General features: G+C 41.2%; 1 protein-coding gene across 15 annotated transcripts in view; it reads right to left on the minus strand.

The window, feature by feature from the left end:
- NPAS3 (neuronal PAS domain protein 3) overlaps window positions 1-17461 on the minus strand; it is a 1061849-nt gene that overhangs the window by 28321 nt on the left and 1016067 nt on the right. For all 15 annotated transcript variants that reach the window (XM_060175201.1, XM_060175199.1, XM_060175198.1 and 12 more), the window contains one exon: window positions 3808-4001. In XM_060175201.1, coding sequence (XP_060031184.1) covers window positions 3808-4001 — 194 coding nt within the window. The remainder of the gene's footprint in view (window positions 1-3807; window positions 4002-17461) is intronic.

Below are 17461 nucleotides of genomic sequence, written 5' to 3' on the forward strand. Positions count from 1 at the left end.
ATTCCACATAAAAAGTTTTAAACCATTTCAGCAGCAATTCTAGGCTTGTGCTGTACAGTCTGTGTAAGCCTCTGTCATTGATTGTCCAGACATCAATGTCCTCAGGCAGAGCACAAAAAGTAGAACAAAAGCCAGAAAACATGTTGGGGGAGTCTGCCTGCTTTATACAAACACGTGAAAATGCCTACTGCCCTCTTGCTGTCTAAGAACAGAGTCCTCTGAGTCAGTCCAGAATACAGTCTCTTTTGTTTGCTTTTCTACTCTTGACTATTGTTGTTTTTCATGGCTTATGATTTATGCTAGATCTGAATATAGAGTGAATTCTGGTTCCCAAGACAGGGAAATAAGAAAACAGAAATACAGCTGACCAGATAGTTCACCCAGGGAGGTACCTACTTTGCCACGCATATGACCTAAGTTTGAGGTCCTGCTCCATGGTGCCTGCTCCATGTCTCCTACCTGTCATTTCAGAAAAACAACAAGCTAATCTGGAGTGATGAAGCCTTGGCAGTAACAAAAGAAAAAAGGGGAAAAAAAGAGGAACCCCCAAATAATAGATAATATATATAAAGTATGCTGCCAGTAAGTGAATTTCTCAAGGTCTGGCAATTTAAATCATCTTTTTCACCAAACAAGGGCTCTTGGTAACTGATGCTGTGAAAAAGGAGTATGTTCTAAGTACTTCTACAGATTAGCTGGTGCTTTCCAAAAACCATCAGCTGCTTTCCAAATGCAATTTACACCCTCATTCTGCAAATGAGGGAGCAAGGGTGTCATTAAAAGGCCCTCATTGGTGTTTCTGAAAATTGCCAGCTCCCTGGAAACATTAGATGTCCTCGTCGCCTGAGGCCATCCTAGGGACTGAGAGGAAGAATGGCCCACAGAATCCAGTCACTGGTCTTTGTTTCTAGTTAGCAGTTCCCTAATTAAACCATAAACCCTGTGCAAAAAGCCACTTTTTTCTTTAGGAAAGGATTTTTTTTTTTTTTTTTTTTTTAGTTGCTGCTTCGTTTGCATGAAATCTTTGCAAATTCCACTGAAGGACTTCAATGTTTTTGAACTTGATACTGTGAACCTGACCAGCTCTTTGCTGAAAGATCTCTTAATGTCTGCTCTTGTGCACAAATGTTGTTTAATGATGGGGATGATTCTGAGAAATGCATTGTTAGGTGATGACATAGAGTGTGATTATACAATCCCAGGTGGTACATACTGCACACCCGAGGCTGTTTGACATGGCCTGTTGAGACCAGTGTTATGCAGGCAGGCCACTGTGGAGCACAGTGCCATTATGACTGACAAAGTCCCCAGGTTAGTCTGATGACTTTTACTGAGCACAAAATCCTGAAGGCATCTCTAAGACCCAGTTCCTTTATCTTTAAAGCATCTAAAGAGGTTAGTGGGGGGATGAGTAAATAAAATGAATGTAGCACAGTATCTGGCACATAAAGTAGACCTTTAATTAATTAATTAATTTTTTAAACCCAATGTCAGTTACCTTTAGCATCTGGGTCTCTGAATTACTATCCTCTTCAACTAGGGGTCAATGCTGTGCTGGATTAGTTTATAAGGGACTGTGGAAAAGATTTTTTTTTTTAAATGAGAAGAAAAAGAATTTAAAGTGGGTTACAAAAAATGATCTCAATGAAGAGAATGGCTTCTAAGGCCCATGGGGCAAGTCAGGAAAATTAATCTGTGATCACAGGAATGGAAATTAAATATAATGTTGGGATAGAACAAAAATGGGGTATTAGGTAAATAAGAAAAAGATTTCCTTTATTTATTTATTTTTATTATTATTATTTTTTGGTAGGTAGGAGCAGTAGTAAGTCTACCTCAAGGGAACTGACATTTTATCAAAGAATCAGTACTGGTTGGCCAGGAAGTGGCACAGTGGGCTTGTTGCAAGCATTAGGTCCTGAGTTCACTCGAGTGATGTCTTGGTTTTCTTTTTCTCAATAATCAATCTTTCGAAGAGTCCTATCCAAAGTTTATCCTTAGATGTCTCTACCTACCTCCCTGAGTTGGAGCTCTATCTTTAGTACCTACTTTTGAAAAGCAGAGAATAATCAGCTTTATGGACTCGGGGAGAAGGCAACACCTTTCTCACAGAACTGTTGTAAAGCTTAAAGAAGGGGGTGCATATAGTGACCACTGTACATTGCTTGAGAGTGTAGCAGGTGCTCAGTAAGCCTTCACTATCTTATTACTACGTGTCAACATTGGCTGCTCATTCTAAGCTGACTTTTCTGATGTGTTTTGGCCAGTTCAGAATATCCATGGACAGTTGTCTAGTTATAATAACAGTTTCTATAAATGTCAACAATTTTATAAATGTTACCTAGTTTAAGTATTTAATAATGCAGCTCATGATATCTATCCTCTCATTCACTAAACACTAATAGTGCATGTGGGATGTCTTTCCCCACTGGTTAATTTTCCCTGGCTACACTTGAATCATATCCTGGCTACACTTCTAACTTGATTGCAAATTATTAGTGCTTCTCAGTGGACTGAGAGCAGAGGCTGTCTTTCTTTTGGCTAGGCTTGGAGATGTCAATACGCAAGTCTCTGACCATTCTGCTCCTCATTTCTCTTTGGAAAGCACTTCTCAGGGCTCAGGAAACTTAAGACACTTTGATGCCTGGCCAATAATTGCCATGAAACATCCTCCCAAGTGACTCATAAATTCCTCCTTGGGGCACTTGAGGATCCTAACACCTCTTTTCCCTCCTCTTTTTCAAATCAGTGTGATGATGGGTTGGTGACTTCTGGGTGAAAGGTCTGAATGGACATAGTCCCATTTCCTGTCCCTTGCTTTGTACTTAATGGAAAAAGTGAACTTTTTAACCAGAGGTTAAAAAGTCTTTTTATAAAAGTTCACTCTTGTAGAATGCCTGCCGACATATTTATATGATGAGTCAATCTCTCTCTTTCTCAAGTTTAAAAAAGTGAAATCTTCAGGATACAGAGTTTCATGTAATCATTTTCCTTTTTCTCCCGGGACCTCAAATTCTTATCTGTTTTCATATGTGTTGTGGGGTGCCACAGGTAAAGCTGCACAACTTTACCTCTCTTTTGCTTTGCATGTGGAGGAAGCCCTTACCTTCATTCTGATGATATCTGGAGATGGGGCCGTGAAGGGGGTAATTAGGTCATGAGAATTGAGCCCCTTTGATGGGATTAGTGTCCTGATAAGTGGAAGGGGAGACCAGAGTGTGCTCTCAATCACTGTCCTACATGAGGACACAGCAAGAAGGCAGCCAGGAAGACAGCTCTTACCAGGAACCTAATCAGCCTGTACCTTGATCTTCCCAGCTTCCAGGACTGTGAGAAATAAGTGCCTGTTGTTCAAGTCTATAGTGATTTGTTGTATCATCCTGAGCTAACTCTGACAACATGTTTAATGCTCCAGTGAACCCTAACCTTCCTGAGGCTGAACCCTTGCAGTGGTGAAGAAGTGGGTCTGGCTGAGGCAACGGGAAATGTCTTTCACTGCACCCTTTAGCCAACGACGTCTTGGGCCTGCTTTCTCCTTGAGTTCACAACCAAAACAGGCCTGAACTAGAACACATGGATGTCTGGGTAGTCCAATTCATCCTACTGTTGTTCCTCATGTAAATCAGGGCAGCAATGTAAATTTTAAGTAAAAAGTAGGTTTGGTGCCAGTCCAAGCAGCCATTAAAAATAAGATCAGGATTTATAATGAGCCTCACTGGGAGAGCAAACTCCTTAAGACTGCTGACAACACCAACCCCCACCAGTGTGCAACATACAATGGGGAAAAGGAAAACAAAAATAAAGTACCTATTTTCACAGTAAATGATATTGAGGTCCATGTTTACTCGAGTGACGAACATATGGCAGTCGATTCTGACTTCATTGATGGTAGGGGGAGGCAAGGCATGGGCCACGACCACAAGACCCATGATTTGGCTGGGGACAGTCCTCCCGTGGGACAGTGACACCCTCAGTCGTAGCCGGCCTGTTATGTGAATCACCTGGAATAGAACATTAAGTATAGGACACCATCAAATTTACATCTGGGACGCAACTGCATTTCTTTTGAGGCATGTAAAATTTCATCTGAGGTAACCAAATATTAACTTTCATCTTCTGTCACTGTGGCTGTCAGTGCATCCTCAAGAAAGGGAGACAAAGAGAAATATTATGTTCTGAGTATCTCTCAAGGCAGCATTATTACTATGATATTGCCAGTTGTCAAGATTTCTTCTAACCATTAGAGGAAGCCTATACACAAGTAAAATAACCAGAAAGTTGCAAAAGAAAATGCTTGCATTATTATCTCTTGCTAATGAACAATGTCTACTGCCATATTTGTACTGAGTGGGGTTTATGGCAGTCTCCTTCCCCAGTGTGGTTCAGAGAGTCCCTTCTTTTGGAGGTTGGCAAAAGACCAACAACTTCAATAAATGACTGACTCAGTGGCATGATATGAATGGAACTTTTCAAGTGAGCCAGTAGACTCACATTATGTTGGTAATAACTCAGAGGTACTTTACCAGAAAAATGAGGGAAAAATAGATATTTTTATAATATTGTATTTATTGGACAGAGACAGAAAGAAACCTGCAGCACTGCTTCACCATTCACAAAGCTCCTACCCCTGTAGGTGAGGACTGGGGACCTGAACCTGGGCCCTTGCGCATGGTCACAGGTGCACCACCTCCCAGCCTCGAGAAGGGAAAATACTGATTATCACATTCAGTTTCTTAGCCAGCATATCCTATAGTTCAGATTACTTAGAACCAAACACAACCAGTTGCTCAATTTCACACATTGAAAATGCTACCTTTTTCCCCTTAAGACATTTTTTTGTTAGTGATTTAATACTGTTTCACACCTGTATGTGTATGCACAACTCACCACACTCACAAAGATGCCTTCTGAAAAAAAGTCCTTTTGCCTTTGTTTATAAAATTCACATGGAAGAGAATATTCCTTAAGTGATGTTCTTGGGGGGGGGGGACAAAATCATAAAAGGGTAGAAACTATGGAGGATTTGTGTGGCTGTGCTGGATGGTGATAAAAGTCAAGTGGTTGTGTGTGTGTGGTTGTGTGTGTGTAAAATCTCTAGCTGTGTTCTTAGGACCTGCTATGGTGTGTGTGTGGGGTCTCCAGCACTATATCCTAGAAGTGATCACTAAGAGCCTTTATATGTTGAACCTCCATTCAGCAGCTAACCAAGTTTGCACATTTGGTTTGTCTTTCCAGATGCATCACTGAACACCAAAACCATCTTGTAAGTTTCTCTGTTTCCCTCTTTGCCATAAGGAATCAAAGCGGGAAGTAGGTCTCTGGCTTCCCAGAAACAGTAAGACCAAACATCTGCTTTCCTTCCTAGGGGCTTGGCTGGTAATTCCCTTTCTATTTTGTTTTTGCTTCTCTTTAAGTTATTCTGTTTTCCAAAAGCAAGTTACAGTGCTGTCACTCAGGAAACAAGATCAAACCTTACAGGGCTCCCTTTTAAAGTCCTGGATATTCTAAATAACACTTCTTCCCTGTCCCCCTCCACTTCAGTGCCCAGAGCTGCAAAGCAATACCAATGAAGAGGATTATATAGGTTATTTCAGGAGCAGTGGCTGACCACCCACATTTGAAGTTGACTAAATTCATACTAATGCACCTTTACTGTAAGCTTTGGTCTGACGAGTTACTTTATGAATATTTGAAAACATTCCTGGAGGCAAGGATGCAAAAACACCATCACAGACAGACAGACACACACACACACACACACACACACACACACACACACACACACACACACACTTATTTTGCAAGACCTCGTTAACTAATAAAGAAATAGCTAAAATAAATGGGATTAACTTCACAGGAGGGGTGTTAACAGTCCCTGGTCCTCCTCCTAGCTAGGCTTTCATAGATGCTCATATATCATTATCTGTCTTGTTTTATCAGGAACGCTCAGCTTCTTAGAAGAACACAGATCTATAAATGCTTAGGAAAATTCACACCCAGAAAAGATATTAAACAAATCTCCACTTGGTATTCTATTCCAAAACAATTTAAAAGCATCTTTGGCTAGGGAACATTGTGAAAAGGCATGCAGGCTACCTGCCCAGCTTCTGTGCTCTTGGCTTTGTTTGAAGCCAAGGAAGTGTTGAAAGGGTGAAAAGTTAGGTCCACTGGAGGATCAAGATCTGCCATTTAAAAAAATTTTTTTTAATATTTATTTATTTTCCCTTTTGTTGCCCTTGTTGTTTTATTGTTATAGTTATTATTGCAGTTATTATTGTTGTTATTAATGTCATTGTAGTTGGATAGGACAGAGAGAAATGGAGAGAGGAGGGGAAGACAAAGGGGGAGAGAAGGATAGACACCTGCAGACCTGCTTCACCACTTGTGAAGCAACTCCCCTGCAGGTGGGGAGCTGGGGGCTCGAACCAGGATCCTTACGCTGGTCCTTGTGCTTTGCACCATGTGTGCTTAACTCACTGCGCTACTAGCCAACTCCTGAAGATCTGTCATTTTTTACACTCTTACTCTGGGCTAGTCCCTCCACCTCTGCATCTCAGCCTACTTCCTTCTCTGTGACATGGGGATAATGACCATTATGAATTGGTATACAAAGCAAAGGAGACAGTGGAGGTGGACAGGTTTTAAACTTTAAAGAAAACTGAAACTTTCCTTATAGTTTCTGTTTGTCTCTGAAATACTGAGTAACAAAGATAAGACAGACTGTGAAGGGCCTAGTCAATAAATCAGTTTACTTTAAAGGACTATAAACTTTCACATTTGAAAAAAAAAAAGGAAGACTTTATTTTATTTTATTTATTTATTTATTTTCTTTCTTTTTTCCTCCTCCAGGGTTATTGCTGGGCTCGGTGCCTGCACCATGACTCCACCGCTCCTGGAGGCCATTTTTTTTTTCCCCCTTTTGTTGCCCTTGTTGTAGCAAAAGGAAGAATTTTCTCTTTCTTAGGATTTCTCCTTTTCTTTCCCTTTCTTTTCTTCCTTTCTTTTCTTTCTTTTTTTTTTGTCACCAGGATTATCTCTGATGCTTGGCACCTGCATGACAGCCCACCCCCATTTTTTGCTTTGATAAGGGTGAATAACAGAAAGGAGAGGGAGAGAAGGGACACACCTACAGCACTGCTCTTCTGAGACTTCCTTCCTGTAGGTGGGGACAGGGGCTTGAAACTTGTTTTTAGTGGCATGTGTGTGCTCTAGCAAGTAAGCCATGGCCAGTATCCTCCTACTTTTTTTTTTTTTTTTTTTTTTTAAGGACAGGGAAGGGGCTCTTGAAAGTTCATTCCCTATCTAGAGTCACTAAGCTTGGAAATGGAAAAAGAAGCCTAAAATCCAGGTCTGTAAGTCTTGCATAAATGTCATTTTGACTTTACTATATGCATACTGACATGGGGTGAGACACTGGAATTTATTTAAGATGCCAGTGTGTTACCTTCAGTAAACTTTGCATAAACCTTTATTGTAAGTATATATGGATATTCAAAACTGTAAACTCATGCTGTTTGAAAAATCTTTTGAGAAATTGCAAAAACCAAGAATAAAAAGGAAATAAAGGCCTCACAAACTACCAACGCAGCAACTAAACAGTTGTGAGGAAGAGTCAAAGCAGCAGCAGAGGGTGAGTCTAGCTGCTTGTGTGCACAGCTGGGGTGGAGGGGATAGGGCTGATGAACTGGTGTTAAGTCTCATCATTAGCTCGTAGGATGTAAGTGGATTTTCCCCAAATCTATTTCACAATGGCAACAATATGACACACCCATGTCACAGCTTATGCTCAAATTCTAGAAATGTGGAGACAGTTTACTTTTTCACTTTGTGATTGCATTTAAGGCCTGAGATAAAGAGGAAGGAGTATTATCAGAGAAGCTGGGTTCCAGTCCTTGTCCTGGCTCTGCACAATCATCCAACAATGATGCTCAGAGAATTGAAATGTCTTTCTTAGTTGCTAAGTCACTGTAGTAGAGACTGAAAATTTAGTGTAAAGAGAATATTGTGTAGAGGTGTTGCTTCCTAAATAGATTCATCAAAGGGCATTTTGTGGTTCTATAATTTCTAAAACACATTATGTGCAGGCTCCTTACTGTTCCAGGGAACAGATCAAGGTGAACTAAAGGTAAATCTGTCCTTAAAGAGTTTACAGACACACAGCAAGAGACTTTATATAATTACTTTTAATATAATAATATTGAGAGATGACGCAGTGTCTGATCAAGAAAGTGCTTCTCCAACCTGATTATGTGACAAAATCATTTGTGAAGCTTTGTTGACATAGATTTCAGACATTCTAATCTGGGATTGAGTTAGGAGCTTAGAATTAGTTTTTTTTTCTTTTTCTGAGTGCTGTAAAGGTAAGGTGATTTAGAGAATATTTCTCTAATGGATTTGGAGTTATACTAGCAGTTCTCAATGTTGCTGCACGTTGGAATCACCCAGAGAAACATGAAAGGTCTTTATGTTCAGGCTGTATTCAAGATAAGTTAAACAGGGGTCTCTGAATTCCAGGACCTCTTGGATCTTAATAGGACTGCTGAGATGATTAATTAAAAAAAGTTATAAAGTATTTCAGTATATTCCTGATAAATAGTACATGCTCAACAAATGTCATTTTTACAAGCAACACATATACTACACAATAAGACTTTTGGACTGAAAGAATCTGGAAGGTTAAGTGTCATTGCAGTTAAGTTGCTGCTGTAAGAAATGATGACAGAATAAATTGGTGAAAGGGGTTTCCTGATAGAGAGAGTCTAGGCTCCTTTTGATATTCTTTGGTCTCACAGATCTAGGGGACCAAGGGCATCAGGAGCATTTCATTTCATATATGGTGTCAAGCAGGAAAAGACATAGATGGGCCCCAAATGGTAGATACAGTCAGGAAAGTCTGGCAGTAGGATTTGGAGAGAAAATACAGCAAGGTGAGTCTTGAGCCTGATGACGATTGAGTAATGATTTGGAATGTAGTCTTTTCTGACAAGTGGGGGGGGGTAGAAATTTCCCACTGTACATTGTACATTTTCTATTTATTCAGCCTAGGGAGATTCTGGGCAGTTCATTCAGAGAGTAGCTAGAGAAAGAGATAGTGGTTCTAGTGTAGTTTTAGTAGTGTGTGCGCTCAACCAGGTGCGCCACCACCCGGCCCCAGTATAGTGTAGTTTTAGAAAGTGGTTTTGTTTGTTTGTTTGTTTTGTCTTGGAGGTCACAGCTGAAACCAAGAAATGCAGTGAATGACATCAGTGGAAAGAACAGCAGAAGCATCCTCCTCAATCCTTTGAGATCTGAAGCATAAGATAACTTAGTTTTTCTTTAAGTTGAGGTCCTTTTGTATTATCATATTTAATTTTGTTCAAATTTGTTCTGAATGTAAGTCTCCCAATTCTCCACCCACAATTTCACTATGGCCAGAAATCTGGTCACCAGACCTCAAAATGGTAGCATCCCAAAGAATGGGGTGACTTCCTTGTAAAGCTAAGTAGGTGAACAGCAAATGATCTTGAACACACATATGTGTGCATTCTCTCTCTCTCTCTCTTTCTCTCTCTCTCAGCAGTATTAAAACTAACACAGTAGCTTTAAAGTTAAAGGAATATTATGGAGTAGGAATGACATTAAGTTGGGAAACAGAGTATCTGACTTTAGTTTTCATTCTAGTAACTTTGAGAAGTCAATTGGCTAGGGCAACATTTCTTCTGATATAAAATGGAGGATGAGAACTGCCTTGCTGGGCTCACCTGGATAGCGCCCCTGCTTTGCCATGTGTGCAACCCAGGTGTGAGTCCAGTTTTCACCACAATGGAAGAAGCTTTGGTGCTGTGGTATCTTGCCATCTCTTTCTGCCTCTCTCTACCTGGCAAGTTTGGCTTTCAGCAGTGAAGCCCTGATGATAACAAAGAAAAAAAAAACTAGCCTTGATGGTAATACCTAGAGTTATAGAAAATTCCATGATCAAATGCTGAAGAGTGTAAGTGGCCTTTATTGTGTTGTAGCACTACCCTACCTACCACTTACTACTCTATAGTGAGAATCTGAGTTTCAGAGTACAGCTACAAGTTGATAAATGTAGCGTTTACTTTAAGAATTAATCAATAGGGTTTTTATGGGACATATCTGAGTTGGAACAATGCTTTGGTTTTTACCAATTCCGGGTAAAAAACTGTCTCTGTACTCTGAAGGCCTATCTTAGTCTGGTCTTAAATCTAATCTACAGATATTCTTCAAAAGAGATTTATGAAATAAAAGATCCTTTGTCCCTAAGCTCAGTTTTCTATAAGAGCTCAATCCTCACATGTCCTTTCAGGGTTCTTGTTTTATCATAAAGAGCTGTACATAAATGCGAAAGACTATATTGTTCTAAGCCCCTTACACAGCACTGCCTAGATGCTAGCCTCAGTGAAGCAGAATGCACAGGATTTCCGAGTTGAAATCTCACTATCTTTGATAAAATGCTCAACTAAGCATGATTTGATAGTCCCATATCGAAGAAGTCATTATTTGACTTTTATTTTTCCTCTGTGATCGGAGAAGTGTGTGAATGCTATAAGGACAAGTCTGCAGAGTTTAGGATGAGTGTGGGAGTGTTAACATGCCCGATTTCTTGGACAAATACATATTTTTCTTCCTGCCCTATGCTCCTTCCAGTCGTCAGTGAGTGATAAACACTTAGATGCGCACCACTACTGTCTTCTCATTATAAACAAGCCCATCACAAAGACCTTGATAAAACTTTCCCTCTATGAATACTTAAGGAAAGAAAGAAAGTTTGTGGTGGAAGCTATTCTTTCAGGAACACATCTTAATCCTAGTATGTGAAATGTTTTATCTGAGGGAATTGTTGAGTATTAAGTACATTATTTTAAGTACAGATAATGCAAAGTACAGAGTAGGGCTAGACAAACAGGGCAACAACAAAGGCCGCAGGCTCGACAAACTATAGGTCCCCTGGCACACTGGTCTTTTTTTCTTTTCTTACCCTGTAGAAGTCTGGTGTAGCATAGAGATCATCAAGTCATGAACTCAGGTAGGAGAATCAGGTAATTATTTGTAAGTGATAGGGGCACTGAGGTAGCCCACATCCTGCTGAAAGAGAAGGGTTCAGCTGGGTCTTCTGAACTTAACATTGAGCCTGCAGCAAAACAACTTAACCTAAGTCAGCATGAGAATCTCAACTTCATGTAAATAATGCAAATTTTTAGGGAGTGTATTATGCTGCAGTGAAGACCATATTCATTAATCAGAGAATGCCCTTGTCTTTCTGACTTCTGTCAGGTAGGTCTTTTCAAAAGGCTTGGGGTAGAAAAAAACACATTAGTCAGTAGAGGCAAGTACTGCAAAAAAGAGGGTTTGTAACTGAAGGGGGAGCTTTGGGATACCTTTGAGGCACAGGAGAAGAGAAGAATGTGACTTCCTATCCTTTTCCAGGATCCCAATAGAGAAGCAGAGTCTAAGGGGCCAGCTACTGGTGCACATGTTACTATGCACAACAACCCAGGTTTGAGCCCCCAGTCTCTACCTGCAGGGGGTAAGCTTTGCGAGTGGTGAAGCAATTCTGCAAGTGTCTTTCTGTTTCTCTCCTTCTCTGCCTTCCCCTTCCTCTTGATTTCTGGCTGTCACTATCCAATAAATAAAGATAACTAAAAATTAAATAAATAGAGGGAGAAATGGAGTCTAGGGGGCCAGGTGGTAGCGCACCTAGTTATGTGCAAATAGTACTAAGTGCAAGGACCTGCACAAGGATCCTGGGGTTTTGAGTCCCTGGCTCCCCACCTGCAGGGGAGATACTTCACAAGTAGCAAAGCAGATCTGCAGATGTCTCTTTCTCTCTCCCTCCTCTCTCAATTTCTCTCTGACCTATCCATTAAAAAGAGGGAAAATATAGCCACCAGGAGCAGTAGATTCATAGTGCCAGCTCCTAGCCCTGAAGGTTAAAAAGAAGAAGAATGAGAAGAAGGAGGAGGAAGAGGAGAAGGAGAAGAAGAGAGAAGTGGAGTTTGCTGGCAACTTTATCATAATCTACAATGGATAGTGGCAAACTGCAATCAGGAATAAGAAAAGATAGACTAGAGAGAGTTGAGTTCTGAACATGGAAGTAGACGGTTTAGGGGAAGGTGAAACTCAGAGGGGAGCGCGCTTTACTGGCAGAGGGTGTGCAATACGGCTGACTTCTTCCAGGTAATGATGGACGCACCAGGAGAGGTGGCCCTGCAATGGCATCATCAGCTGGGTGTGGAGATGGCATCACACGGGTGGGGGTGGGTCTTTCTGGGAGTCTGATGCTATGGACTTTTGTATGACCAGGGATTTCCGTTATGGGCCAGAAGTTATAGACAGAAGACCAGCAAGAGTGAGAGGATATCAGGTAGACTGAAGGTAAGGGTGGCTCTGGTGGTGAATAAACTGGAGGCAGGACTGGTAGCCAGGAAGCATTGCTGCCAAAATGAAAGAGAGAAGCCTGACAGAAGGCATTTCTACTGAATAAAATGATGAACACTAGAGAGAAGATGTTCAGTCTCAGGAACACCTGGGCTTCCATTTGATTTGAACGGAAGTTAAGGGTGCAGGAAGAGGAATTCAATTGGAGCACATGCCTTTGAGGCTTTGTCTGATTCCTAAAGGACCTGTGACAGTCAGTTCAGGAAGTGGCTGGATCTGAAGCTGTGGTAAGGGCACATTTCCAGTTCTGGAGGGCAGAGTAAAGAAAGAAATCAGGGCCTAATTTCTCTGCTGTCACCAAGAGACCAAGATCCTGAAGGGAAAAGTCATATACACAAGTGGGGCCTGGGTGGTAGCTTACCAGGTTATAGTGCGAAGCACAAGGACCTGCACAAAGATCCCGGTTTGAGCGTCTGGCTCTCCACCTGTGTGTGGGGGGGACACTTCACAAGTGGTGAAGCAGGTCTGCAAGTATCTTCCTCTCCCTTCCTCTCTCAATTTTTCTATCCTATCCAACAACAACAGCAGCAACAACAATAACAGCAATAACAATGGGGGAAAATGGCCACCAGGAGCAGTATCAGATTCTCAGTGCTGGCACCGAGCCCTAGCAATAACCCTGGAGGCAAAAAAAATAGATTTATACACAAGAATGAGTGTGAACTCGACTATTCTACAAGTGAAATCAACTTGAAGCCACTCTTTCCAGTGTATAAAATTCCCAAATAATTAGACAGGCCTGATACATGAGGGAAAACAAATTTTGTTCTTTACTTGGAAAGCTCAAAGCACCTAATGCCAGTATCAGGGATTTACTTGCAGCAAAAACTCTCTTGGATTAGTGGTTCTTAAATCTGAATATTCACAAGAATCACCTGCTTGCTTATTGCTGATATGAACTTCCAAGTCCACTCCCAGTACCACCCCAACCCCCAACTTCTGATACTTTTACAATTAGGAGGAGCCCAGGTGTTGGTCATCATTTTTCCTTTGGCTAATTCTGCTTCTGTTTCTATCCGTGTCATCACACCTGGTTCCCCTGCATTGCTTAACGCTGTGGCCTATTTACATAATCATTGTTTTGTTTGAGACCTGCCCTGCCTGCAGGGCATTGGTTTAATCTCCACTGGTTTAATCCCCATTGATTTAATCCCCACTGGTTCGAGCTCTTTTTCTACTCCACCCCCTTATCTTATGTACTTCCTTTTCCACCCTACCACTTCCTTCCTGGAAAGTATAAATGCAGATTCTTTTCTCAATAAACATTGGATTGCGTTCCTAATCAACCATGAGTTCCCGATCGTCTCTTTCCCACCCGCAAAGCTAGCCTGACACCCAGGAATCTGCATTTTGCTTGGTGCTATAGGTGTTTTGAATGCTACAGTAGATGGAACCATCTTGTAAGACCTGCTCTTAGGGCAGGCCTCCTAGTCTATCTATCCAGTTGCATCTTTCTTTCTATATATAGGGTTGAGGGTATCTCGAGATTATAATCGAGATGACCCAGAGACTCTTCATAGACTGTCTTCTAAATGAGCAAGGAGAGATGTCTGGTTAGGGGAGACAGCATAATGGTTATACAAAAGACTTTCATGTCTGAGGTTCTAAAGTCTCAGGTTCAGTCCCTCACCATCATAAGCAAGAACTGCAGTGCTCTGGTTAAAAAAAAAAAAAAGTGACTGTACTTACAGTGAAATCTGTACTGGGACAAAAATCAAACACATTCTACTTTAGAGAACACAACAAAATAAATAAAGGATCAGTGCCCGAGAAGCAAGAATCTTGGCTTGATGTGGGATTAGGACATGCTCTCTGTGCTCAGGGTTGCCCAAGGGAGCAGCCTGGGAGCCTGGGCAAGACTCTTTAATTTATGTAAAGGGTTGCATTCTCATTCTCTCCTGGCTATGCCACAGTGGGCTGCATAGGTTGTGCTGCAAGCCTCTAGGGGAGGCCAAGCACCACCAGTCCCCTCCCTTCACCCAGCCTGCCCCCAGCTTAGCTCATGATTAATTCAGGGGAATCCTGGGAGGTTAACCCTTAATTTGATGGCTCCAGTGGGAAGCTGAGAGACTGCTGGTAATTCATCACCCTCAGGTTTTCTTCTTCTTTTTTTCTTAATGTAGAAACATTTTCTAAGGCAACAAATAAAAAAGGGTTTTTTAACTTAAATTTAAAATACATCAGCCACAGCATTGTATCCTTACACAAATGTATTCTACAAATAACAATTACTTCTCATCAAGCTCCTTTAACAAACTCCAACTACATGACATTAAAAAAAAAAAATCTATGATTACAGCTTTAGCTTCTCAAAAAGGGTCCACACACCATACCTGTTTCCTATTCCCTTTGGAGAAAATGGCTTTTCTTCTATCTAAGATGAGCCTTTTTTTTTTTTTTGGCCTCCAGGATTATTGCTGGGGCTCAGTGCCTGCACCATGGATCCACTGCTCCTGGAGACCATTTCCCCCCCTTTTGTTGTCCTTGTTGTTGTAGCCTTGTTGTGGTTATTATTGTTATTTTTGATGTCATTTGTTGTTGGGTAGGACAGAGAGAAATGGAGATAGGATGGGGAGTGAAAGATAGACATCTGCAGACCTACTTCACCACCTGTGAAGCGACTTCCCTGCAGGTGGGGAGCTGGGGGCTTGAACCGGGATCCTTATGTTGGTCCTTGGCCTTGCACCATGTGCACTTAACCTGCTGCGCTACCGCCCGACCCCCCCCCCTTCTTTTTATTGGCTAGTTTAACTAAGCTAGAGAGATCACCTTAACAAGATTATGTAAATGTATGCGGAAGATATAAACTGCATTTTCTCTGAGAGTGAAACACTTCAAATATCATTTAATAAAACAGGACCATGGGTAGAAATATCTTGCTAAATTGTTAAGGGGCAAAGCAAGAAGGCTGAACTATACACACCTGACCAAATTTTGTTTGATTCAGTTACTTTATTAAAGTCTCCTCGAGAAGGACAGAGGACCCCTGCACCTCTGTGGAGGGCAATACTCTCATTCATTTCTCATCACTTGATGTGGAGAAGGAGGTATCAACCTTCTGGCCCCCAAAGTCCCCCCTGTGGTATAGTACTACTGTTTTGAGGGTAAAGACAATATAACAGTTGTATTTCCTGACAACATCAAAAACAAGAAAGGTGGGGAAAAGACTCAGAACTAAGTCCTGGGCAAGTAAGGAGTAAAACCCAGCACCCCCCACCCCCTGCAACCTTGCAGAAGTACTGTGAGCATATTGGTATAGTATTTTCTTTAGAATCCACAGGTTCCTATTGGGAAAGATATGATTAAATGTTTTTCTATTTCCTATCCTTGTGGCATACCTTGTAGAATGTGTGTTTTACTTATGTTTCTGGAGTTTGACCACTAGTATGTGTGTCTGAGTCTGTGAGCAGAATTTATGTCCAGACACTCTGAACTGTACCCCATGTCCACAGACTGCTGTGCACCACAGACTAGAGCTCTCTGATAGCCTGAGACAATATAAAGGCTGTCCTACTCTGTTCCTTCTACCCAACCTGAAAACCTACAGGAGAAAATAATGCCTACAGAATTTTGACAGTGCAGGAGACATCAAAGAGGGACAGCTTAGATATGGTGATCAGCTCTCCCTTTCAAGATCTAGCACATGTGCATACTGAGCAGCTCTCCGCCCAATTTCTTCATTGCTTATTTAGAGAAGTGAAGAAAGACCATAGCACCACTCTACCATCCATGGAGCGTCCTCCTGGTGCTGTCCATGGTTCTACCATAAGGTGCCAGGGCTTGAGCCTTGAGTATATTGAGGTGTGCACTCTATTTTGTGAGCTATCTCCCAGCCCCAAGAGCTTAAATATTTTTTAATGCAGTCATCCCCTAAAAGGGAGAAAAGGTAAATATTAGTAATCCTATATCTGATGGTTAAGATATTCTGAAGCACACTGATGTTTCATGTTTTGAAAATACTAACTCCCCATTATCCACCAATGTCAGTCATAAAACACATTAAAGATTAGACAAAATAGGGGCTGGGTGGTGGTGTACCTGGTTCAGTGCACATGTTACAAAGCACAAGGACCTAGGTTCAAGCTCCCTGCAGGTGGGAAAGCTTCACAAGCAATGAAGCAGTGCTGTAGGTGTCTCTCTTTCTCCCTGTCTCTCCTTCTCCTCTTGATTTATTTCATCTAATAAATAAGTAAATAGACAAAATAGTAATTTCTCCCAGAAAGACAGCTCACAGGATAGGGTATAGGCCCTTTTATGCTCATGGCCCAGGTTCTAACCCCAGCACCACATGGGAGTGTCAAAGCACTAGGCTTCAGTGCTGTGGTATTTCTTTATTGGAATTAAAAGTCAGCCTGGAAAAGGCAGGGACAGTAGGTATCAGGTACTCTTAAAGCAATAAAGAACAACTTTACTAAATTAGGCTCTTTAGACTCAAATCTATACAAGGAAAAAAATAAACACTAACTAGAAACCAAGATGCTCCAGTTTGCATGGCACAGATGTGTATTTTTGCTTGACTAAAAAGACTGCCTTTTTCTTTAGGAATTTCTTCATTGAGAAGAAATGTTGAGAACACTAAGAATGTTAATGGGCCTAACTGCAAGGACTCTGAGACACTTCCTTGGTGTAGTTTATATCTGATAGTCTATCAGACCATCTTTAAACACAGTCTTTATCTATCATCAAAGCCCTAATCTTTTTTTTCTTTCTTAATTTCTTTATTGGGGAATTGATGTTTTATATTCGACAGTAAATACAAGTTTGTACAAGCATAACACTTGCCAGTTTTTCATATAACAATACACCCCCCACTAGGTCCTCTGTCATCCTTTTTGGACCTGTATTCTGCCCCCCCCCCCCCCGAGTCTTTTACTTTGGTGCAATATGCAATTCCAGTTCAGGTTCTACTTGTGTTTTCTCTTCTGATCTTGTTTTTCAACTTCTGCCTGAGAGTGAGATCATCCCTATTCATCCTTCTGTTTCTGACTTATTTCACTTACCATGAATTTTTCAAGGTCCATCT

The sequence above is a fragment of the Erinaceus europaeus genome, chromosome 16 (assembly GCF_950295315.1).
Source record: "Erinaceus europaeus chromosome 16, mEriEur2.1, whole genome shotgun sequence".
Lineage (NCBI taxonomy): Eukaryota > Metazoa > Chordata > Mammalia > Eulipotyphla > Erinaceidae > Erinaceus > Erinaceus europaeus.